Source organism: Pinus tabuliformis, chromosome J, assembly GCF_031772625.1.
Source record: "Pinus tabuliformis cultivar Carrire ecotype Pingquan chromosome J, CPIR1, whole genome shotgun sequence".
Taxonomy (NCBI): Eukaryota; Viridiplantae; Streptophyta; class Pinopsida; order Pinales; family Pinaceae; genus Pinus; species Pinus tabuliformis.
Window position 1 is genome coordinate 230,633,476 of NC_142295.1, and position 24,707 is coordinate 230,658,182.

At 39.0% G+C, this 24,707-nt stretch overlaps 2 protein-coding genes across 7 annotated transcripts in view; one reads left to right on the forward strand and one right to left on the reverse strand.

Annotated features, from left to right (window-relative positions):
* The window catches only part of LOC149226569 (uncharacterized), a 236,237-nt gene that overhangs the window by 81,666 nt on the left and 129,864 nt on the right, over positions 1-24,707 (reverse strand). The window lies entirely within an intron of this gene.
* Positions 1,844-23,165, forward strand: LOC149226570 (uncharacterized). Its single transcript, XM_089376847.1, has 3 exons — positions 1,844-2,309; positions 2,468-2,609; positions 23,078-23,165. Exons 1-3 carry the CDS (start codon positions 1,844-1,846, stop codon positions 23,163-23,165), a joined length of 696 nt encoding a protein of 231 aa, XP_089232973.1.

The window sequence follows — 24,707 nt, forward strand, 5'->3', positions numbered from 1 at the left end:
AATGAAAATTTCATTGATCTAAGCTTCAAGAACAGTGAGACAATTTCATTTCTTCCATTAACAGTTATGTTCAAATAAACCCCTATTTTAATGAATTTTTTGTTAGTTTTAGGATTGTTCTTGCTTGCCTATTTGCCTACAATCATTTTGCTTGATTTTTTTTTCCCATTTGAAAAGATTGTCATGCCCATGAGCAAATGCAAGGGTTTTAAGTTTTTAAGTTTTCAAGTTTTCTCCATATTTGGAGAGCAAACTCCATTTTTTTTGAGTTCATAGCTGCAAAGGCTATTTATTAATTTTATTATATATTAGGGGTTCATCTCTATAAAATTTCTTCACCTTAGAAATTAGTTTCTTATTGTGCAATGTGAACAGTGAGGTAGGTTTACCGTTTGCCTATTTCTAAAAGTAAATTCTATGTATGAATTTATGAAATTTCAAATGAATTTATGAATTTTCAATTTTCAATTCACATTGCAAAATTGCAAATAATGTAGCAAAAAAACTGTTTTGTAAAATGATGTGGTTATTACTTATTAAGTTATTAATTCCAATTTTTTTTTGGTGCCCTAGGTTTGAGTTAGCCCACTACAAAATACAAATATGCCAAAAGCCTTGGACCCATTTTGGGAGTATGGGAACCCTAATGGTGGGGCAAATCGTGCATATCTTACATGCAAATTGTGTGGGACCAGGATGACAGGTGGGGTTACACGACTGAAATACCATCTTGCTAGACTCAGTGGACATGATGTTGGGATTTGTACAGTTTCTAGTTCGAAGCTTATACAAAAAGCTCTTGAGGCAATTGATGAAAAAGATAGAAAGAAGGAAGAGGCAGAAAGAAACAAAGCTGAACGTGCAAGTTGATCTTTCGGGATATCTTCTCCTGATTTTTGATGTTGAGGGTAGTGGGAGGAGCTCCACAGCTGGCACATCATCACCTGTTACTGCTAGTGCGAGGTCATCATTTTTTGTTCCACGAACAGGACCTGGAGCACAACCTGGCATAAAATTGCTTGTTAAAAAAAAGGAGAAGCAAGAAGTAGATAGAGTCATGGGGAGGTGTATTTTCTGGAGTGACTTACCTCTCAACATCACCCAAACCAATCCATTTTGGCAGCCAATGTGTGATGCTATTGCTGTTGTGGGCCCAGGGTACAAAAGTGCCACATATGAGGAGTTGCGGGGGCCAATTCTTCAAGTAGAAAAGCAGGACATCAACTCTAGATTGGTGGAGTTGAAAAAGACATGGGAAGTTACTGGATGCACAATGATGTCTAATGGTTGGACAGATAGGAAGGGTAGGACCCTTCTAAATTTCTTGGTACATTGTCCTAAAGGTACCATGTTTATTAAATCGTTGGATGCAGCGGAACATATCAAAGATGTAGCAATGATATGTGAGTTGTTAGATGGGTTCATTCTGGAGATTGGTGTGCAGAATGTGGTGCAAGTCATAACAGACAATGCAGCTAATTATGTGTCTGCCGGCAAGATGCTTATGGAGAGGCATCCCACATTGTTCTGGACTCCGTGTGCAGCACATTGTCTCGATTTGTTGCTTGAGGATATGGGGAAACTCTCCTTCATCAAGGAGGCAGTTGATATGGCTAGGAGCATCCCCAAGTTTATTTATAACCATGTTTTTGTTCTTAGCCTCATGAGGAGGTTCACTAGAAACAAGGAGTTGCGGCGTCCTGCGATCACACATTTTGCCACAAACTTTATTACTCTTCAGTCTTTGCTTCGATGTCAGTTCGAGTTGAAGCAAATGTTTGTGTCTGATGATTGGCATAATTGTAGATACAACAGGAGACAGGACAGGAAAGCCATTGCAAAAATGGTGTACTCTGAGACGTTTTGGCGTGGAGTAGAAGAAGCATGCGCAGTTAGTGAACCTATAGTAAAGGTTCTCAGATTGGTGGATGGGGAGAAGCCTGCAATGGCTTATTTGTATGAGGGCATGGATAGGGCCAAGGAGGCCATTCGTTCTTATTATGCAGACAAGGGTTCTGTTGGCCTTGATAGGCAAATGATGTTATGGGATGTGATTGATAGTCGGTGGACAGGGATGCTTCATCGACCCATTCATGCAGCAGCACTCTTCCTCAACCCCGCATTTTCATACAAATGCAGCTTTGATTTTGATGGCGAGGTGATGGAAGGGCTTCATTCCTGTATTCAGAGGATGGTACCTGATCCTGAGCTTCGTAGCAAAATCAATCGCGAGATACAGTCTTATCGGGATTGTGTTGGCCTATTTGGCTTTGATGATGCTATTAGGGAAAGGACCCTCTTCATGCCACGTAAGTGACAAGTCATCACTCATTAGAAATTAGAATTTTCAATTTAGAATTTCCTTACTTATAATTCTATTTTTTTTAAATTCAATTATGTAACTTTTATTTGAAAGTTTAATTATGTTTTAAGTTTTTGAATTTTTTATTTCATTATTTTGTTGTAGATATTTGGTGGCGAAGCTATGGTGCAAGGGCACCAAATTTGCAGAAATTGGCCATACGAATCTTGAGTCAAACATGTAGCTCTTTAGGGTGTGAGCGCAATTGGAGTGTATTTGAGAAAATACACGCAAAAAAGCGCAACAGGTATAACTTTGAGCTCCAGCCTTCAGTTGAGCAATTACACTTATTGTAATTTTTAATTTTTAATTTATGACCTTCAAGTGTCAAGAGTCAAGACTCATTACTTTTTTGACACTCTAACAGGTTGGAGTTCGCACACCTCAACGATTTGGTGTATGTGCATTACAACATCTGACTTCGAGTGAGGCAAATAGAATCACCAATGGATCCAGATGCCATTTCCTTAGACAATATTGATGTATTGTCTCAGTGGAGGGTGGAGTCTGAGGAGCCCATCTTGGAGGAGTCACCTTCATGGTTAGAGCCAGTGGCAGATGATCCATTAGAACAGGGGCAGCAAGAGGAGGAGGACTCGGAGGAGCAGCAGCACTCAGAGGAGGAGCAGGAGGAGGAGGAGGACACTGCGGGAGCATCAGCATCAACACCATCTGCTATAGATATAGGAGAGCATAGCCCCATACCTAGCACTCATTATTTGACATTAGGTGCAGAGGCAGGGTCAGGGCCTTCTACTACTAGGGGCAGGCCTGGCAAGCAGCCCATCATGTTTTCCCGTAAAAGGGGGAGAGGGCAATGATTTCAGATAGATAGCTGCTAATTTTATTTGTTATGCTACATATAACTCATGATGATGAGATACTTTTATATATGTGATGTTCTTTTGTATTGGTTCTCCACATTTGAGTCCTTGAATGGATAATTATCAGGGATCAGCAGGATTTGGTGTCGCCTTTGATGTATCATTTCTATTTGACATCATATATATCAGTGCTTTCTTCATATTTATGTGCCAATATGTTTATTTCATGTTGTTATTGCTTTATATGTTTAAAAATCTGAAAAAAAATGAATATATTATGCATTTTTTATGCTTGCCGATATTTTTGTCGATATTGCCGATAGATATTTTTTGGATCCTCACCGATATTTTCCCGATACCAATATTTTCAACACTGGTATGTACCACTCTCACTAGTCCCAGACCAGTCCTCCACTGACCCGAAGTCAGTCTCAGAGTATGTACCACTGGTCCCAGACCAATCTCAATCGACCCGAAGTCAACGTCATAGTAGGTACAACTCCTACAACTGGTCCCAGACCAGTATCATTGATCCCAGATCAATGAAGGTCATCCTAGCATAGGGAGTACGGTAGATACAGCGATGCGTCCATCGATACTACTATGGTCCCTATCCTCATTTCCCTGCTCATTGATCAGATGAGAGGTACTTCCCATGAGTCCCAGACTGCATGGGTAGGATGCCTCGACAGGAGAACTAATCAATCCTGTCCTCATAGGAGAACTTATCATCCTGCTACACAATCGCCATGGAGAACACATCATCCAAGCCTCAAAGGAGAGCTAATCATCCTGCTACACAATCGTCATAGAGAACACATCATCCAGACCTCACAGGAGAACTAATCATCCTACTACATAGTCGTCATGGAGAACACATCATCCAGACCTCACAGGAGAACTAATCATCCTGCTACATAATCGTCATGGAGAACACATCATCCAGACCTCACAAGAGAACTAATCATCCTGCTACATAGTCGTCATGGAGAACACATCATCCAGACCTCACAGGAGAACTAATCATCCTGCTACATAGTCGTCATGAAGAACATATCATCCAGACCTCACAGGAGAACTAATCATCCTACTACATAATCGTCATGGAGAACACATCATCCAGACCTCACAGGAGAACTAATTATCCTGCTACATGGTGGTATCCAAACAGCTCACTGAAGAGCTTTCGTAACCAGACTGTCTCTCAGGTAGCCATGTTAGCAGCAATATACTCTCCCTTGGCGGTGCTCAAAGTCGTTGGCTTCTACTTCCTACTTATCCAAGATATCGAAGCAGATCCCAAGGACAAAACAGCACCCAGAAGTGCTCTTACGATCCATCACACTGCCTACCCAATCAGCATCTGTGTATCCAAGTAGTCTCACATCTCCGACAGTGTATCTTAATCCATGAGAGATTGTGCCCTGAAGACATCTCAGAAGATTCTAGGCACCAATCCACTGAAGCTCAACCAAATATGAGCTCACCATGCTAACTGCAACACATATGTCCAGACGGAGGTTCACCAAGAACATCAACGCGAATGAGTTTATGAAACTCAGAGGCATTTCCCAAATCTGGTCCGACATCACTACCATATAACTTTGAAAGTTAAGATCCTTGAGGTAGTCACAGGCTTGCAGTTTATCCTTCCACGTTCAGAATCCAACTCCCTCTGTCTTCTACAAATGAGAGGGTTTGCACCTGTTAGACATAGGTGCCGGTATGAAAGGTCTATCATCCACAACCTTCGGGTAATGGTTTGGATCGATTTCACTTCTAGTGAATCTCAGCTTCATACGACAACTATCAATCCTTTCATACTACGCCCGGGGTGTTTTGCTTCAAGCCATAGAGGGCTTTCTTCCACCTGCATACGTGAGATTCCTGATCATCAATCTCAAACTCCTCGGGTTGTTCCAAGCTTGTGGACCTGCTTTTCATTGATGAGTGCCACCACGTAACCTTATACTTCCATTGTTGAAATGGACACCTAGTTCTTGTTGTGATCAGGTACATAAAAGAGATTCTGTAAATGAATTGAGTTACCCCCATTCAGTTGAGGGATAACATTCCCAACATCCTTTCCGAGATAGGTGGCATCGGCTCCAAGTATAATCCCACAGTTGTTTCTACCAAATTAGAGAGTGCACCCTTCTATCCGATGAAGTGCCTTGAAGCACTACAATCAATAAGCCAGATTCCCAAAGAATCTGAAGGAGAGGGCCAATATAAGATAATGCTTCTTTATCTTATCAGAAACAACATTTGATTCTTCATACCTGGGGTTCCTTGCTTTCTCTGAAGAGTTGGTTGTGTCCTTGATGACCTGCATCTTGTCATTTGGACACTCCTTCGCATAATGGCCGAACTTATTGTAACCAAGGCATCCGCCTTTCCTTCCACCCTTAGATCCGAACTCCCCAATGAAGTGATCTTTAGGTAGGCCATCAGAAATTTCCGCTGCGCCATTCTGATAATATTCTCTGCTTCGACTTCACCCTTAGTGAATTAGAAGAGGGATGATGACCCATTGATCCTTTTGTCCTGTCCCAATTGTCTTCGGTGATTGCTCTTTCACTCTTGCTTGGGCATTGTCTTCACCTCAGCTCTGATACCATGTTAAGATTAGGTATGTTCTATGCTAGAGCAATTTATTTTAATTTTCCAATATCTTTTCCAGATTAGCAATCACATCAGCATTAAAGTAAACTGCAGATAGAACATAAATATAAATCGCAGAAGACAAGCCAAGACACGAGGACACAAGATGTGGCGCTAGCCAGGGACAAACCCCACAATGTGGGGAAACCCTTGATCAATTCTTCTTTTATGTTCTTCAAAGTTCAGCAGAGAAAGTGAGAGAGATAGTACATTTACAATAGAAGTCAACACTTTGACTTTTGATATCTACAAAGATCAACTGAAGGCATATTTCTTCAACTGATTCTCTAAGGTGACTCCTTCACCTATCATAATGCTGCATCTCGTCCATTTCCTGCACCTTGCCGTGAGGTACCATCATGCATCATCACGCTGCTCATGCTTTCATCACTATGTTGCCCATACATCATGCTGCCCATGATCTACTCACTATGTTGCCCATACATCATGTTGCCTATGATCTATATCATGCTGTCCATACATCATGTTGCTCATGATCTATATCATGCTACCCATGATCTACATCATGTTGTCCGTACATCATGCATCATTATGCTGCCTATGTTCATGATCTCATTCATTATGATGCCCATGATCTCATCATGTTGTCCATACATCATGCATCATTATGCTGCCCATGTTCATGATCTCATTCATTATGATGCCCACAATCTCATACATTATGATGCTCATACATCATGCTGCCCTCTGCCATTATACATAGTGTACCTTCCATGCCATGTCAATGAATATGCTGACACAATTCCATTCTAGATTATACCATTGACTGCTATATGCATCAACATTACTGCCCATCAAGTCATAGTACCTGAACAGGTCATAATATTGAGCCGCGGATGATATATGTGATCATTGTCATTATGGCAGCGGCTATATCTCAATCCAAGAGCAGAGGATGAACATGTGAACATGTTTCTCATGACAATGATTGTGTGAACATATCTCCCATGACTGCGTATTAGTGTCCCTCATACCAGCATATAAGTTTCTCTATATACCATCGTATAAGTGTCTCTACAACTGTGTTAGGATTACATCATTGACAGCGTATTTGTCTTCAAGGTCATGAGTCTTCATGACCTGCATAGAATTGTGTTTGAGTGTCACCATTGACTGTGTATGAGTCTTCATGACCTGCGTAGAATCTCCATGATCTGCGTATAAGTATCATTATGTACAGCGTATATGAGTCTCCCTGATCTGCGTATTAGTGTCATCATTGACTGCGTATGAGTCTTCATGACCTGCGTAGAATCTCCATGATCTGCGAATTAGTGTCATCAATGACTGCATATGAGTCTTCATGACCTGCATAGAATCTCCATGATCTGCGAATTAGTGTCATCAATGACTGCGTATGAGTCTTCATGACTTGCGTAGAATCTCCTGTGACTAGGGCTTCATCTGCAGCTAGGGCATTCTTCATTAGTGTCTCTCCTTCACCAAAAACCCAAGACGTAGAGAGGAGATCACATGAATAATGTGTGTTCAAATGACTTCAAGTCCTTGCCAATTTATACTAAAACGTAGATGATGAATAGGCATGTCTATTGGGCTTCTAAGCCTACTCAAGTTGCTGGTCGGCTTGATAATAATTCCATAATCAAAATAAATTCATATCTCCATAAATACTTATCGGAATCAGATGATCTTTAGATCAATCTTACACCTCTCGATGAGAGGGATCCAATAAAAATATCAGCTGCCATAAATAAGCTGACCCACATGGAGTTTGGCCCTAGTTGCCAATTTTAACACCTACATAGTGAAGCATTACAAACAACAACTCTACAAGATGATAGGAGCAAGATAACACATTCATGAATGGGACATCAAAGAGAAAAAGAGGGAGGAGACTTCAGACATAAAACCCTTCCAACATGATCAACATACCCTTCTCTCTTGGCCCAACAAAGCAAGTTCTAGGAACTCTACAACCATGGCCAACAAAGCATTAGAACAATAAGAGATGCATTAAAGGAGAGAACCCTTACACATCACATATGCTCCAAGAAAAATATATCCATTAAGCTCCAAGGATGGAAACTCCAAAAATCCATCCGTGACAAATGATGAAGAGAACAAACCCTTATATAGGTTTGAGGTCCATTTTTATTTACAATAAAATAACAAGATCTGAGGTCAAAACCCTAGATCTAGCCTAAGAAGAAGCAACATCCTCCAACAACTAACCAATAGTACATTAAAAAATAGGAGAGAGGAGATACCAGCAGAGCATATAGAGAGAAACAATTTGTAAAGGACTGTAGAAGACCATGGTGTTTCATAGCTTTGCGGCAAGCTTGGACTGCTTTGTACTCCATATTAAAATCTCCATTATATGGAAGACAGAAGGCACAAACCTTCATTTCTTGTTGGCTTTTCCCACATCAGGTTTACAGTTTAACAGGTTTGCTGTTCTAGTTATGCTTTTTTCTGTCATAGTAGTTAAAAATCTGAAAGTTGCTTTTTCAAATTTATGTTAAAGCACTGAAAATAAAAAAGGATAGTCATGAAGTAGGGCATAGGCTTCCTTTAGTATATGTAGGTCTTAGCAGTGTTTTGGTAAGCCAGCCATTGGAATATCAAAGGAAAAATACAGATCAATGAGGCAAAGAGGAAGCAAGAGAATTAGATATCCAGAGAGAGAGCAAGAGTGTTAATGAAAGATGAAGTGATAATGAGAAATTAGATTTCGAAACCTATACTCTTTTGTTGTCTATTGATCAAAATGTGTTTTGCCTCATGTATTTTTGTGTCTAGTTTTTGTTATAAGAACCAGACTGGTCATCAAATTGGTGGACCCCCTGAACCGGGAAACGGTCATAACTGTACGGAAACCAGTAAAATAACCAGACCAAAAAACCAGTCAACCAAAAACACATAAAATATAAAATTTTAAAGAAAACCACATATATTCATGTGCATCCATGTGAATCCAAACAATCTATATGCAAATAAACAAAAGTTCTCATTTATAGAGCATGTAAGGGTGCACATAACCAAAATAACACCGAATGCAATCCATCTTTGAACTGAAAATACATCAAAAAACAAGACCTAGATGGCCTCTAGCATCCAAAACAAATCATGCTACAACAAATACCTACATATCATCAAAATATTTTCTTATATTGGGATCTTTATCATCAATATCACCCTCTAAGCATTAAATTAAGATAAAAATGCTTAGCATGTTAATTCAATATTTTCTTTGAGTGATGGGTACATTTTTTATAGGATCATGATAGAGGAGTTCAACAATCAATGCCACTAACATCAAAGTACATAGAGGGATTGGTGCCCTTGATTAAATGCTAGTTCAATACCCTCATACATGACAAAATCGAATGGAAACATTGCAATCCCCCCAAATCTGAAATCATAAAACACTACTAAGTCTCTTGGATTTTGAGTGAGATCTAAAATTCTACTTTCTCCATATGAAATCCAATGAGGTCGGAACCACTCACAATCATCCTGAGTCATTACATGGTAATGTTAAAAATTTAAGTAGAAGAATGAAAATGAAAGATAAATGAGAATTTCACTTTTACTTTATATTCTTAAACATTACCATGAATTGCATAGCAATAGTAGGGTCATGGGCTTGAATATGAGGCACCTATTGTGAGCTAGTGCCCAGCTAAGACAAAATTAAAAGAAAAAAGCAAAATAGGCCCTGTTACCCACCACTTCTTTGATGATATCCCAGGGGAAATTTTTCTCCGTGATGGACCTCAGCCAGCATCCAACAGCCCCTTGTAGCCTCCTACTAGCTTGTTGTGCCATTTCTCTGCCACCTGAACTAGCCATGTGGTTCTCACCCACCTGTATTGATCGTATGTTTAAAGGTGGGCCTCCCAAATCTAAAGGTATGTCCTGTCATTTGGTAATTGAGTATTGGGTTTACTTCCCATGGATACTTCTAGGTATGGATTGATGGGGGGATTTGGCGAAAAGGGTGGACTTAGTTTGTGCTCTTGCCCCCTTGATCTATTTTGGATGTTATCCTTGGATCTTAGTCTCGTGGGATCTCCTTTATCGACCATTTGGTTCTAGGGTGGTACTACTTGGGAAAACCCAACTTTGGGTGTGTGGTCCCGCTCCTTTATCCGCATATATTACTCCCTTTCCACTCACTATACCCCCATTGATCATTTCTCCCACTTGGGTCCACATTTCCGTTCTGGGTCCATATAGGACCAGCCTCCCTATCCCCTTACCCCCACCTTGGGTCAGGCCTAGAATGATGCCCCGGAGGTTGAAGCAGCGAAAAGAAAAAGAAAAAAACATAATTGGCCACATTTAATAGGAAATTGTACCACAATATGCAAAAGATGGTCAGGGAAAAAATAATTAGCATATGGGTAAAAGCCAATACATGAGCTCTACCCCAATCCATGGTCATCACCCTAGTTCCATAGGCCTTAGAAGAGCCTCCTTTATCATTCCGGAAACCATGATTGTCCCAACCCCTGGAGGGCAATGAACCGCCCTACCTAAAAGGGAGTAATCACTGTGTTGACCACTACCGGTCAACTGCCCATAGCAGTACACCCCCTTTTTCTTTGCAAAAAGGGTAGCGCTTGATCGACATGTCCGTGCCATTCTACAGTCATCGACAACTTGATCAATTTATGTTGTAAACCCAGTCTACATGTATAAATTGTAAATAATCGTAGCAAATATGAGTCATGTCTATAAATTGCCTAGGTGGACCTAATTTTCTAAGTGATAATCTACGTTCCGGAAGGTTTTTCGTCTCACCGATCCATGATCGGCGGAGTTTTCCTTCAGCCTAACCCCAAAGTCGGGATGGATTTTGTAATTAGAATCTTAGGAGAATCCTAGTGTGTTAATCTGCTAGATTATAGTTGTGTCGCAGGACTGGGTGGTTTATGAGGGTCTATGTCAAATGGGTTTTCCCCCCTTGGGATGTAAAGTTGTAAAAGTCATGATGTAAAGTGTCTTGAGGGTTAAGAAATGTTTTAATCCCCTCATAAGTCCTAAGTCCTAGGTCCTAGGTGATTTTCCCAAAAGCTAAGTTCAAGGATCCATTTAAAAATAAATTAAAAAATAATAAATAAATAAATATATAATAAAGTAAAAAACCTAAAAACAATAAAATAATAATATTTTGAGTAAATAAATGCAGAATTTCAATTTTTTAATACATTAAAAATTCGACGGATGAGATCAAGAGATATCTTGATCCTCATCGACGGTCGAGATCATTTTGACGTGGATCACTTGAACTAGCTGTTGGGATCTTTTCCTTTAAATAGGGTGTTAGGGGTCATTTGAGATCATTCGATCTTGGAGTCTTGTGCTGAAGAAGCTCTCTTGTAAACTTTTCTAGTGCTAATAAAGAATAGTGCTAATAAAGAAAGACTTTGGGGTTAAAATCTTGCTGGTGTTACTCTCTGGAAGTGCTGTGAGCTATTTTATTTTCTGCATGTTTTGATTTTCAGCCATTAGTAACAGCTTATTATAGAGTATTGTTGAGCACATGTATCTTGTTCACTTGCTAAGGTTTGAATGGTATTAGGCTTTCTGAAGTAATGGCAGGTATCTCCATTGCTTTTTGAGATCTAGTATTATTTTTTCTCTCTTTATTGATGGTTGAAGTGAGTTGTGCAGGAAACCCTTATTGAAGAAGATCAGCGGGCGTTTGGGGAAGTTCTCGGCTGAACCAGCCAACTCCCGCAAGCATTTTCTTGCAGAGCCCAGCTAGTTTTGATCCTGGGTTTATCATTTAGTTTATTTTTCTGATTTGCATGAGAGATTTCTGAAGTTTTTCATAGTAAATCTGGAATTTTCGATAATATTACTACTGATTATCATTGATAAATGTGGCTGTTAAAGAGTCAAAAGTTGTAAATTGTTTAGCTGATTTAGGGTTTAAATTTTGCTTTATACACAAATTTCATTAGGGTTTTATTTTCTTTTGATTGCAGGTACAGGGTTTGAGAAATTCTTCAGGGTTTCTGGAGCGGGAAAGATTGAAAATTTTGTGATCAAGTTACTGGATCTCAATCACTATTATTCACTTCTGTCGCCATCTTCCATAGCTGCTTCAGCCACTTGCGTATCCACTGCTGCTGGGACTAGCTAAATTCTGCAATATTGTCGATTGCTATCAGACTGCCCATCCTCAACATCAATCCTTGAGCTTTCGACGGCTTTCCCATTCTCGACAACGACTCCGCGCAGTTTTTTCTCCTACCCATCAAACGTTGTTGCCATTCCTTGCCTTACCCACGCACTGCAAAACCTGCGCACTTGTGGTTTAAACTCCGTGAATTTATACATGGTTTCCATCAGCAGTTTTGTCTGTCGTCAAGCTAAAACCGCACTGAATTAAATTTCTGTTTTGAAAAAGTTTTCTGTAGCAGGCCGGTCCATGTATGCGTTCTGGTGTATGCATACCCCTCAGCGTTCTGCGTGGAACAAGCACTCATCAGCTCCGCCCCTCAAATCCTTCAACGCATGCCTGTTCCCGTCGCACCTGTAAGCAGTCATGCAAGCCAGCATATCTGCGTTCTGATTCAGCGTAAGGGTAAATCGACTAGTTCGAATAGTTTCGTTTTTTTTTAATAGTTTCGTTTTCCCTTTCTTTTAAAGAATTATCGTAGTGTTTTTTATACATATGCAATCAGTTGCTTTAGACTTAGATTTAGAATCCTGCTTAAATTTCGAGTAACGTGGGTATTGTTAATTCCTTTTTTTTAGAACTTCATAAATTTTTTTAGATTTCGTTTATAATTAGATTATTTTAGGTTTTAAAATTTTTAAGTTAATTAGATTCAAATTTAAATTTTTGTTTTGTTTCATTTATAATTCATAAAATTTTATTTTTAGGACTCGTTATTTTTAATAGATTTTTTAGTTTAGATTTAGATTTAAGTTTAGTTTAAGAATTTAGTTTTATTTTTATTTTTTTTTTATTTTGAATCTTTATAAAAAATATCAAAATCAATTTCTGTCTTAAATTAGATTTTATTTTATTTTAAATTTAATTTTTATTTTTATTTTTTTTTCAAAAATATAAAATTTTAAAATCATAAAAAAATATATAAAATATAAAAAGATATAAAATTTTCTTCTTTTTTTTTAGAGTTTGGATTTTAGATTTAGTTCGCTGTATGATTTAAATAAAAATAAATAAAAATGTTCCTTTTAGTTTAGTTTTGTTTAGAATTTTTGATCTAGTCTTTAATTTTCTCTGAAAAATATAAAAATATTTTGGAAATATTTTACCAGATTCAGTCTTGGCTCGAGGATTTATCACGTTTTATCTTTTTCTGCTAAGGCTAAAATTTTGATGTGAAGCTAAAGTTTATGCGATTTAACATGCTTGAATGATCATGAATGTCATATATGGTTAGCGTTTAAAATTTCGTGGTTTTATATCAAATTTCATCTTTTGAAGCTTTAATCGTTGGAATATCATTTAAGCATTTTCTCTCATTTGGTAAAAGTTAGTCTCTGTTCGAGCTATTTGATGATAAATGATTGCTCTACATGGTTTACTTTTCTATAGCATTTAGTAAGTAATCATTTAAACATTAACTTTATAAGGCACTGGTCTATTTATTTAACAAATCAATTTAGTGCTTGTTCCTTCGTGTCTCCCAACCCAACTGGTTTACAGTTGGTCATCCATTTCCCTACAGGGTCTACCCCCCTTAGCCACGGGGACAGGCTTAAACGGAGAGATCGGGGATCAGAGTGACAGCCCCCGGTCTGAGCGTTGTCGTGACAATCTGTGCAACAACGTTTTTTGGCGCCGTTGTCGGGGATAGAGTTTTTCTGTCCTTGGTTCTTTCATCTCGAGCTTTTTCGTGTTTCACTTCTTGTTCAGGTGGCGACTCCACTTCATATATTTTCTTCAAGAGTGTATACTAGAAGACATCCAAGCAGTCTGTGCAATCCTACTCCTGATCCTGAAAAGGTCCTCAGGGTACGATTACACAAACTCTCTTCTCGTACACTTCTTGTTAACCTTAGACAAGAAGCCCTCTCTGACATTCATTTGCTTTTTAAAGGTCAAGTTAGGCACAGCATCATGGATATGTATGCCCCTTGCAATTTTTCTAACATTCCAGGGTATCCCAATGCTATTCCATCAGTTGGGATAGATAAATTGCCTAACTTTCAAGGAGATAATGCTATTAGTGCAAATTCGCATCTAAGAGACTTTAGTATATGGATGGCTAAATATGCAAGGTCTCCTGATTTCGATCATGAAGATGTTAGAATGACTCTTTTCATTTTAACCTTGGGGGTGATGTTCATGAATGGTTTACTGAAAAACCCCAGAATTCATTTGATTCATTAGAATCGATCATTAATGCATTTAAAGAAAAATATGGAGATAAGCGAGAAGGAAGACACCTCGTAAAAGCTATTAGCCTAATCAAAAAGAGAGAGGATGAAACTATTGAAGAATTTAATAAAAGGTTTAATGGTATTGTTAGAGAATTACCTCAAGACTATAAACCTACAGACAAAACTCTCCAAGATTTTTACATTGATGCCTTTAGTCCTGAGCCATCTTATGAATTAAGGCGTGCTAAACTTAATGATTATAGAGATTGCCAAGCCTTAGCTATAGAGCTTGAAAAGGACAAGGCCGCATCTGGGAAGTCTGAGATCCCAGGTTTCGATAGGGCTGCTACGAAACGAAAGGAACCTAAAGGAAAAGCAGTTCAAGAACCTGAGAGTGAGCTTGTTCTCAAATTGCTTCAAAAAATTGAAACTATGGAAATTAATCATAACAAGGAGATAACCACTTTGCATAATAGGTTGATCCAAATGGAAAGATTGCAAACACAGAATTTTCAACCTCGAAATAATAATAATAGAAATAACAATTGGCAAAGGAAGGGTCAATCTAGTGAGCAGAGACCTCCTAATCCGCTAAGTAATTTGGTTGATAATGCTCCTCCTTACTGTCGGGTTTGTGATGCTCTTCACGAAGAGGCCACTTGTCCCATCGTTAGAAGAATTTTAGATAATGGAATGTTTGGAACAGGTGATCAAATAAATGTAGTAGGCAGCAAGTTTCCTTTGTCTATGGATGATTGGATAGAGGTCAAGGAAAAGAGTCGTGATGTTGTGAATCCTTCATCAGCTTTTAGTATAAATAACCTTGAAAATGAAGATGATATTTTGGCTAGGTTATATGGTGAAAAGCCCTCTCCCAAGCAAATCTTGGAGATTGCTAGAGATAAGGGTTTGACCTATCAGAGAAGGGATAAAGATCAAAGCGGGAACCAAATTCCCCTTCGAACTTTTAACCCTGGTGTAAACTCTGGAATAGATGTCGATTTGGGAAGTTGGTATAACAATGCTAAAATCTGGGTTCCTGTCTCCGAGATTGCTAAAATCCCTTCCCAAAGAGACAAGTTACTAAAAGCGATTCAAGGTCCTCAAGTCAATACTTCTCAACAGAAGACTCGGGAAATTGACTATCATGATGCTCCCATATATCTGCAAAGCTTAGATGCTGATAACAAAGATCACCAGCCTTTCTTTATCACCTTATTAGTTAATGGGTATAAATTGAATAATTGCATGTTGGATTCTGGTGCATCAGCTTGTGTAATGACTAAAAGGGTCATGGAACAGCTTAACTTAAGAGTTTCTAGACCCTACTATAACATATGCGCCATGGATTCTAAGAAAATCGAAGTGCATGGTTTAATCAAAGATTTGCAAGTTCATCTTTTAGTTTACCCAGACATCATGGTTGTCATGGATATTGTTGTTGTGGATGTGCCTGATGCCTGGGGTATGCTGTTATCTAGAAAGTGGGCCTCTGATTTAGGAGGAAGTATTCAAATGAATTGGTCATATGCTATGATTCCTTCTCCTAGGGGTAATGGTTTTGTAAGACTAAATAGAGAGCCCGAAAGAAAATTTCATGTTGAAGATCCTAAGAGACCTCACAACGAAATAATCAAAGAGCAATCTGACATTGGGAACTATGCCATCATGTCTAATTTTATAATTCCTCCCGATGATAAGATTAGGGATCTCAAGGGTAAAGTTTGGTATATGTACTTCGATGGTGCAGCGTCTAGGCATGGTAAAGGTGCTGGAATAGTGCTTAAATCTCCCCTTGGTCACATTTTCAAGTTTGCCTATCGATTAGAATTTGAAGCAACCAACAATGTCGCTGAATATGAGGCTATATTGTTGGGGCTTGAGTTGGCCAAGTCTTTGAAGGTTAAATTGCTTAGCATTAAGGGGGATTCTGATTTAGTTATCATGCAGCTTAAAAATAAATTCACATGCAGAAATCAAAGATTAAGAAATTATCTAAATGCTGTGTGGGATACTATGGAGCATTTTGATGCCCTTGACCTCGAGGCAATTTCAAGAGAGAAAAATAGTTTGGCAGATGAACTTGCCGTAGCTACTACTGCTTTTCAGTTATTTGATGAGCTAATTAAAGATAAGATCAAAATGGAAGTAATATTCAGACCATCTGTTCCAGATAACTCAGAGCATTGGCAGGTCTTCAATGATGAAAAGCAAGTCATTCGTTTTCTTAATAGTTTGGATGAGTTTGAGGATTTCCGGATAGTTTCTGAGGAGGATGGATCTTTAAATCATGAGCATATCATAAATCCTACTCCTAGGAATGTGGTTGCCTTAGAGCAACATTTTGATCGGCATGATGCCACGAAGCTGAGAGAAGAAAATAAGATGGACCCAGGCGAATATCTCGAGATAAACATTGGTACTTCTGAAAACCCAAAGATCGTTAAAATTGGTAGAGGTACTAGTGTGGAGGAAAGAAAAAGGTTAATTGATTTACTTCGCGAATATCGAGATATTTTAGCCTTTTCTTATGATGAATTAAAGGGCTATAGGGAAGATGTCATGGAACATACTATCCCCTTAAAAGATGAAAATGCTAAACCCTTTCGTCAGAAACTTAGGCAAATTAATCCTAAATTAGCCCCCTTGGTTCAAAAAGAACTTGCGAAAATGCTTGCAGCAGGGATTATCGCTCAAACAAGGCATTCGACATGGTGTTCGAATCTGGTGATTGTTAGGAAAAAGAATGGTACGATAAGGCTGTGTGTCGATTTTCGAAACCTCAATCTAGCATGCAAGAAAGATAATTACCCTTTGCCAAACATGGAGACTTTGTTGCAAAGAGTAATCGGTTCTGGAATGATGTCATTGCTAGATGGTTTTTCTGGGTATAATCAGGTATGTGTTAAGAAGGAAGATCGTCATAAAACCACGTTCACCACACCATGGGGTACCTTTGAATACATCAGAATGCCTTTTGGATTAACAAACGCTGGGGCTACATTCCAAAGGGCTATGGATTATGCCTTCAAAGGGTTAATCAGGAAATTTATTGAAATTTACCAAGATGATCTTACTGTTTTCTCTAAAGATGGTATCAGTCATGTAAATCATCTTAGGCAGGTTTTCGATAGATGTAGAGAATACGGGATTTCTTTGAATCCGGCTAAGTCTGTTTTTGGAGTAACAGAAGGGAAATTACTTGGCCATATCATTTCTAAGGAAGGAATCAAGATTGATCCTGAAAGAATTGAAGCAATCCAGAAGATTCCTCTCCCTCATAATCTTAAGTCCCTTCAGTCTTTCCTCGGAAAGATAAATTTTATTAGAAGGTTTATTCCAAATTATGCAGAAATAGCTAAGCCTATTCAAAATCTTCTAAAGAAAGATGCAAAATTTGTTTGGCAAGAAGACGGCAAAAGGGCTTTCCAAGAAATCAAATGTGCTATTGCAAGAGCTCCTGTCTTAGTTAGTCCCGATTATTCCAAGGATTTCATGATTTTTTCTTTCGCTTCCGAAGATACCATTGCTGGTGTCCTGCTTCAAAAGAATAAAGATGGTCACGAGCAGCCTATTGCTTTCATGAGTAGAGCACTTCAAAATTCCGAATTGAAGTACAATACCATGGAAAAGCAGGCTTATGCCCTGGTCAAGTCTCTTAAGCACTTTAAAACTTATGTGGGTTATTCTAAAATCATTCCTTTCGTCCCACATTCTACTGTTAAGGATATATTAACTCAAACCGATTGCTTAGGGACTCACGCTAGGTGGGTTACTAAAATACAAGAGTATGATTTAGAAATCAGACCCACCAAGTTGGTCAAAGGCCAAGGTTTAGCTCAGATGTTAACTGAAGGTAACGAAAAGACTCTTGGTTTGTTCTGTCTTAGCGATCTATCTTCGCCGGAACTGCAAAGATTAGCAGAGCATGAGTGGTACAAGGACATAGTTTACTACTTGATGAATCTTGCATGTCCTAACCATTTAATTGCTCATAAGAGAAGGGCTCTTAGACTAAAAGCCACTAAGTATTGCCTTATGAAGGATGGCCTTGGGTGGAGAAATCCTAAGGGCATAGTGCTTAGGTGTGTTGATGACGTTGAGTCCAAGAAATTAATCTCTGAGTTTCATTCAGGATTTTGTGGTGGTCATTATGCTGCTAGAACTACCGCCCACAAAATCCTGAGAGCTAGCTATTATTGGCCTTCAATTTTTTCTAATGTGCATAAGTTTGTTAGAGCCTGTCAAGCCTGTCAACTATTCACTGCGAAACAGAAGCTTGCTGCCCTGCCTCTACAACCTATCATTGTAGAGGCACCTTTTCAGCATTGGGGGCTAGACTTCATAGGGAAGTTCCATGAAAATTCTAGCAATGGCTACTCATGGATTTTGACTGCTACGGATTATTTTACTAAATGGGTTGAAGCCATTCCTGCTAAGAATGCCACTGAAAAGGTTATTATGGATTTTATTGAAAATAACATCATTACTAGATTTGGTGTCCCCGCTAAGATTACTACTGACAATGCCAAAGCTTTTAGTTCCTTAGAGTTTTCATCTTTTTGTTTCAAGTATGGCATTGTCTTATCTCATTCGTCAAATTACTATCCTCAGGGTAATGGTCTGGCTGAATCAAGTAACAAGAATCTCATAACCATTATCAAGAAGATAGTAGGAGATAATAAGAGATCATGGGACAGCAAAATCAAGTATGCTTTATGGGCAGATAGAATCACTAAGAAGAAAGCTACTGGTAAATCTCCCTTTGAATTAGTTTATGGCTTGGATGTAACTTTACCTGTGCACCTCAAATTGCCAGCTTATCAGCTCCTCCAGAATTTTTCTACTAATAAAGATGTTGTTCAGAATAGAATAGATCAGATTGTGGAGTTAGATGAAGCTCGTAGGACAGCTTTTGATGCTATATGTAAAAATCAATCTAACATTAAGAAAAGCTTTGATAAATTCTCTCGATCTAGATCTTTGCAGGTGGGAGATATGGTATTACTTTGGGACCGCAAGAATGAGAAACCAGGAAAACATAAAAAGTTTGACAGTTTGTGGCTGGGACCTTACATCATTCGAGATATAGCTGGACCAAACTCATTCCACTTGAGCAGACTGGATGGCGAACCACTTGATCTACCAGCGAATGGCCAAATGCTCAAGCTGTTCTTCAAAGATGATATCTGATGCCATAGGGCATCCTTTGTATTGTATTTCTATCCCTACTCCTTGTCATTTCAGCATTTCATTTCTGTTTTAGATTAGATTTACTTTTCATAGTTAAAGAGCTTCTATCTTTTATGTGCTTAAATGTTATATGGTGATTTTTGAATGGACGCTACTTATTTCTGTTGTGTGTTGCGTGGATGCAGATTCTAGATTCTCACATTCCTACAGTGCAGCAATGTGTCCCCAAGTAGAGCCAGATGTTGACCACTACCGGTCAACTGCCCATAGCAGTACACCCCCTTTTTCTTTGCAAAAAGGGTAGCGCTTGATCGACATGTCCGTGCCATTCGACAGTCATCGAGAGCTTGATCAATTTATGTTGTAAACCCAGTCTACATGTATAAATTGTAAATAATCTTAGCAGATATGAGTCATGTCTGTAAATTGCCTAGGTGGACCTAATTTTCTAAGTGATAATCTACGCTCCGGAAGGTTTTTCGTCTCACCAATCCATGATCGGCAGAGTTTTCCTTCAGCCTAACCCCAAAGCCGAGATGGATTTTGTCATTAGAATCTTAGGAGAATCCTAGTGTGTTAATCTGCTAGATTATAGTTGTGTCGCAGAACTGGGTGGTTTATGAGGGTCTATGTCAAATGGGTTTTCCCCCCTTGGGATGTAAAGTTGTAAAAGTCATGATGTAAAGTGTCTTGAGGGTTAAAAAATGTTTTAATCCCCTCATAAGTCCTAAGTCCTAGGTCCTAAGTGATTTTCCCAAAAGCTAAGTTCAAGGATCCATTTAAAAAATAAATAAATAAATAATAAATAAATAAAAATAATAAAAAAATATATAATAAAGTAAAAAACCTAAAAATAATAAAATAATAATATTTTGAGTAAATAAATTCAGAATTTCAATTTTTTAATACATTAAAAATTCGACGGATGAGATCAAGAGATATCTTGATCTTCATCGACGGTCGAGATTTTGACGCGGATCACTTGAACTCGCTGTTGGGATCTTTTCCTTTAAATAGGGTGTTAGGGGTCATTTGAGATCATTCGATCTTGGAGTCTTGTGCTGAAGAAGCTCTCTTGTAAACTTTTCTGGTGCTAATAAAGAAGGACTTTGGGGTTAAAATCTTGCTGGTGTTACTCTCTGGAAGTGTTGTGAGCTATTTTATTTTCTGCATATTTTGATTTTCAGCCATTAGTAACATCTTATTATAGAGTATTGTTGAGCACAGGTATCTTGTTCACTTGCTAGGGTTTGAATGGTATTAGGCTTTCTGAAGTAATGGCAGGTATCTCCATTGCTTTTTGAGATCTAGTATTATTTTTTCTCTCTTTATTGATGGTTGAAGTGAGCTGTGCAGGAAACCCTTATTGAAGAATATCAGCGGGCGTTTGGGGAAGTTCTAGGCTGAACCAGCCAACTCCCGCAAGCATTTTCTTGCAGAGCCCAGCTAGTTTTGATCCTGGGTTTATCATTTAGTTTATTTTTCTAATTTGCATGAGAGATTTTCTGAAGTTTTTCATAGTAAATCTGGAATTTTCGATAATATTACTACTGATTATCATTGATAAATGTGGCTGTTAAAGAGTCAAAAGCTGTAAATTGTTTAGCTGATTTAGGGTTTAAATTTTGCTTTATACACAGATTTCATTAGGGTTTTATTTTCTTTTGATTGCAGGTACAGGGTTTGAGAAATTCTTCAGGGTTTCTGGAGCGGGAAAGATTGAAAATTTTGTGATCAAGTTACTGGATTTCAATCACTATTATTCACTTCTGCTGCCATCTTCCATAGCTGCTTCAGCCACCTGCGTATCCACTGCTGCTGGGACTAGCTAAATTCTGCAATATTGTCGATTGCTATCAGACTGCCCATCCTCAACGTCAATCCTTGAGCTATCGACGGCTTTCCCATTCTTGACAACGACTCCACGCAGTTTTTTCTCCTACCCATCAAACGTTGTTGCCATTCCTTACCTTACCCACGCACTGCAAAACCTGCGCACTTGTGGTTTAAACTCCGTGAACTCATACATAGTTTCCATCAGCAGTTTTTGTCTGCCGTCAAGCTAAAACCCCGTTGAATTAAATTTTTGTTTTGAAAAAGTTTTCTGATAGTGGGCCGGTTCGTGTGTGCGTTCTGGTGTATGCATACCCCTCAGCGTTCTGCGTGGAACAAGCACTCATCAGCTCCGCCCCTCAATCCTTCAACGCATGCCTGTTCCCGTCGCACCTGTAAGCAGTCACGCAAGCCAGCATATCTGCGTTCCAATTCAGCGTAAGGGTAAATCGACTGGTTCGAATAGTTTCGTTTTTTTAATAGTTTCGTTTTCCCTTTCTTTTAAAGAATTATCGTAGTGTTTTTTATACATATGCAATCGGTTGCTTTAGACTTAGATTTAGAATCTTGTTTAAATTTCGGGTAACGTGGGTATTGTTAATTCTTTTTTTTAGAACTTCATAAATTTTTTAGATTTCGTTTATAATTAGATTATTTTAGGTTTTAAAATTTTTAAGTTAATTAGATTTAAATTTAAATTTTTGTTTTGTTTTATTTATAATTCATAAAATTTTATTTTTAGGACTCGTTATTTTTAATAGATTTTTTAGTTTAGATTTAGATTTAAGTTTAGTTTAAGAATTTAGTTTTATTTTTATTTTTTTTTTAATTTTTTTTTTTTTTTTTTTTTTTTTTTACAAAGTCGGTTACTCATATATTATAAAAGCGAACTAAAAAAAAGACCTATTACAAGAGGGAGGAAGTTCTGAGAGCTGAGGCACAAAATCGGGTACACAGACCCATGATCCTCGAAGCTTCTCTTGATTGAACACAAAGCTTGAAATAAACGGCTATATTGCCTTACATAGGATCCTCCTAACCAAGAAAATTTGCAGTGCATATTATTGAGGGAGATGCTGAGTGACCGAGTCTTCCTTGGGCTGATCTTTCCGGGCGCTTGCTCTTTTTGAGGCTTCAGCCTGCTGGCTTTCAGTGAGGGAACGGAGATGAACGATAACTGCCTCCATATGGATGCAGCGATCCTTTAGTTCTTCGATCTCCTTTTTTCTTTTTTCCGGCTTCTTTCTCGTGGAGATTCTATCAACATGGTAGTCTTCTGTTAGCTCCTTCACCTGTTTGATCAGGCTATTTATCATGATGGTATGTGCCTTGCACATATTACATTCCTTGTTGTTGAATATGTGTCCCAGGGGGTCTCTGTTCTGCGCCTGGTTTGCTGGATGGTTTGGTTGATCCTCCATCGAGTTTGCCTGACAGCGACTGGCTATAATAATCCAAAGTGAAGAGGGAGGATTATCCGCGCCGAGGGGAGCAGGGAGGCAGCGGTGCTGAAGATGGAGGAGGGAAGAACTCGGGAACTTGGAGAAGGCGCTGCTGTAAACACAGAAATCACTGTTAGATTGAAACAAAAAAACTTGCTGCGCAGCTAAGCTTACCCCGGAGCACGAACTGCAACCCGGATCTCTGAGTGAGCAAAGAGCCTCTCTCCGACACCTGAGCTTTGATCTTCTGGCTTGACCTTGAGCAGATGATCTCTTTACCTTCTCTTTGCAATAAATAGAAGAGGAGGGGTCCGATTTTCGATTTAGCTGAGTCTGAATGAATCGGATCTTGTCTAAAGCTCGGTCAATATTCATGATTCCTATGCTGTCCTTTTGCTTACCAGGGCCATGGGTTCGGCCGAAATCGCAGAACCTGCCTACGTTGGAGAGGTGATTGATCACGCAAATTTTGAGGAAGATTATCAGTTCTGAGCCCCTGTCACGAGTGTATCTGTCATTGTGCCAACCGAGGAGATATGGGGATTTGGCAGAAGATTCGAGGTGACTTCTCCATTGGGCTGCAGCGATGGAGAGCTTGTTCTTAAGGAATCTCTTTATTGTAGATTGTGTCATTTTCTTTGACCTGTCCCGATTTCCTCTTAACCGCCTGGTTCGCTTGTTCATCGGCCTCCTTATTATTACATCTTAGAACATGCTTAAAGATCGCATCCCCTATTGCTTTGGTGTTTTCCAGAGTTCTACTTTTTATGTTATTCAGCGCCAATTGCTTGAAGTCCTTCCCTGTGGCCATGGCTGCAATTATTATTGCAGAATCCCCTATAATGAGGAGGTTCTGTAAACCCAGTTTCTTTGAGATAAGAGATCCCAGGAAGAGGCTATATGCCTCAGCTTTGTTGTTTGTCATTTGGCCTAATCCCCATTCATAGGACGCAATGGTTTTTCCTTGGGGATCCTTAATAATCCCGCCTGCTCCTGCTTGGCCTGGATTCTTCTTTGAAGCCCCATCGAAGAACAAGACATGTCTTTTTTGCTTGCTAATCCATTGCCTGATTTCCTCTTCAGTGCCTCGAATCTTCCAGTCCAAGTTGCTTTTCTTTTCCCTGATGCCTGGTTTTGGATTTGTTTTGAGCTTGAATTTGCCCATCCATTCTTTAAACTTTCCATCCTCGAACTCTGTGTCCATCTGGTACACTCCATTGGCTTCGATAGTCTCTGAAATCAGGGCAATTGATTTTGCCATTATGCCTATTATGCTTGGCTTTTCATTGTTGAAGATGCTCTTGTTTCGTGCATTCCAGATTTGCCAGCATAAGTTTGAAGGGATGCTGTTCCAGATCCTGTTTACGATGGATTTGTCTTTTTTGAAATGAGGTATTCTTTTTTCCCAATTCTTGTGGAGGGTTGATATCTGGGTGGGTAAATCTTCTGTAGTGATTGGTCTGGAAAAGTTTTGCCAACAGGCTTTTGCCAAAGGACAATCAATGAAGAGATGCGTTATGCTTTCTTCCGCTGCCTTGCACATACAGCAGATAGAAGGCCCCTGTATACCTCTTTTTTTAAGGTTTTCAGCCGTAAGAATTTTGCCATGAAGTAAAGTCCAGTTGAACAGTTTGACCTTAGGGAGGCATTCAGGGCGCCAAGCAACTTTGTACAGGGACCAGTTGTTGACAGCTGAGATATCTTGCAGAACTTTGTATCCTTCTTTGACCGAGTAGTTTCCTCCATTGGAATCCCAGACAAATTTATCCTCTTTTCCTTTGTTGGTAGGCGCAGAGCCTGATAAGGAACTCTTGAGCTCTTCCCAAAGCTTATCTAGATCTGTAGGGAGGTTGAGCGGTCTCCAACTTATCCAGCTGTCTTGATCCCAAATAGAGATGTCAAAGAGAGTAAGGAGTTTAGCCTCTGACATCCATCGTTGGAGAGGGTGCAGATGAGGAATCATGTTTCTAGCATTTGTTCCCATTATTCTATCATTCCATATACTTACTGCACAGCCATTCCCCGGTGCCCTGG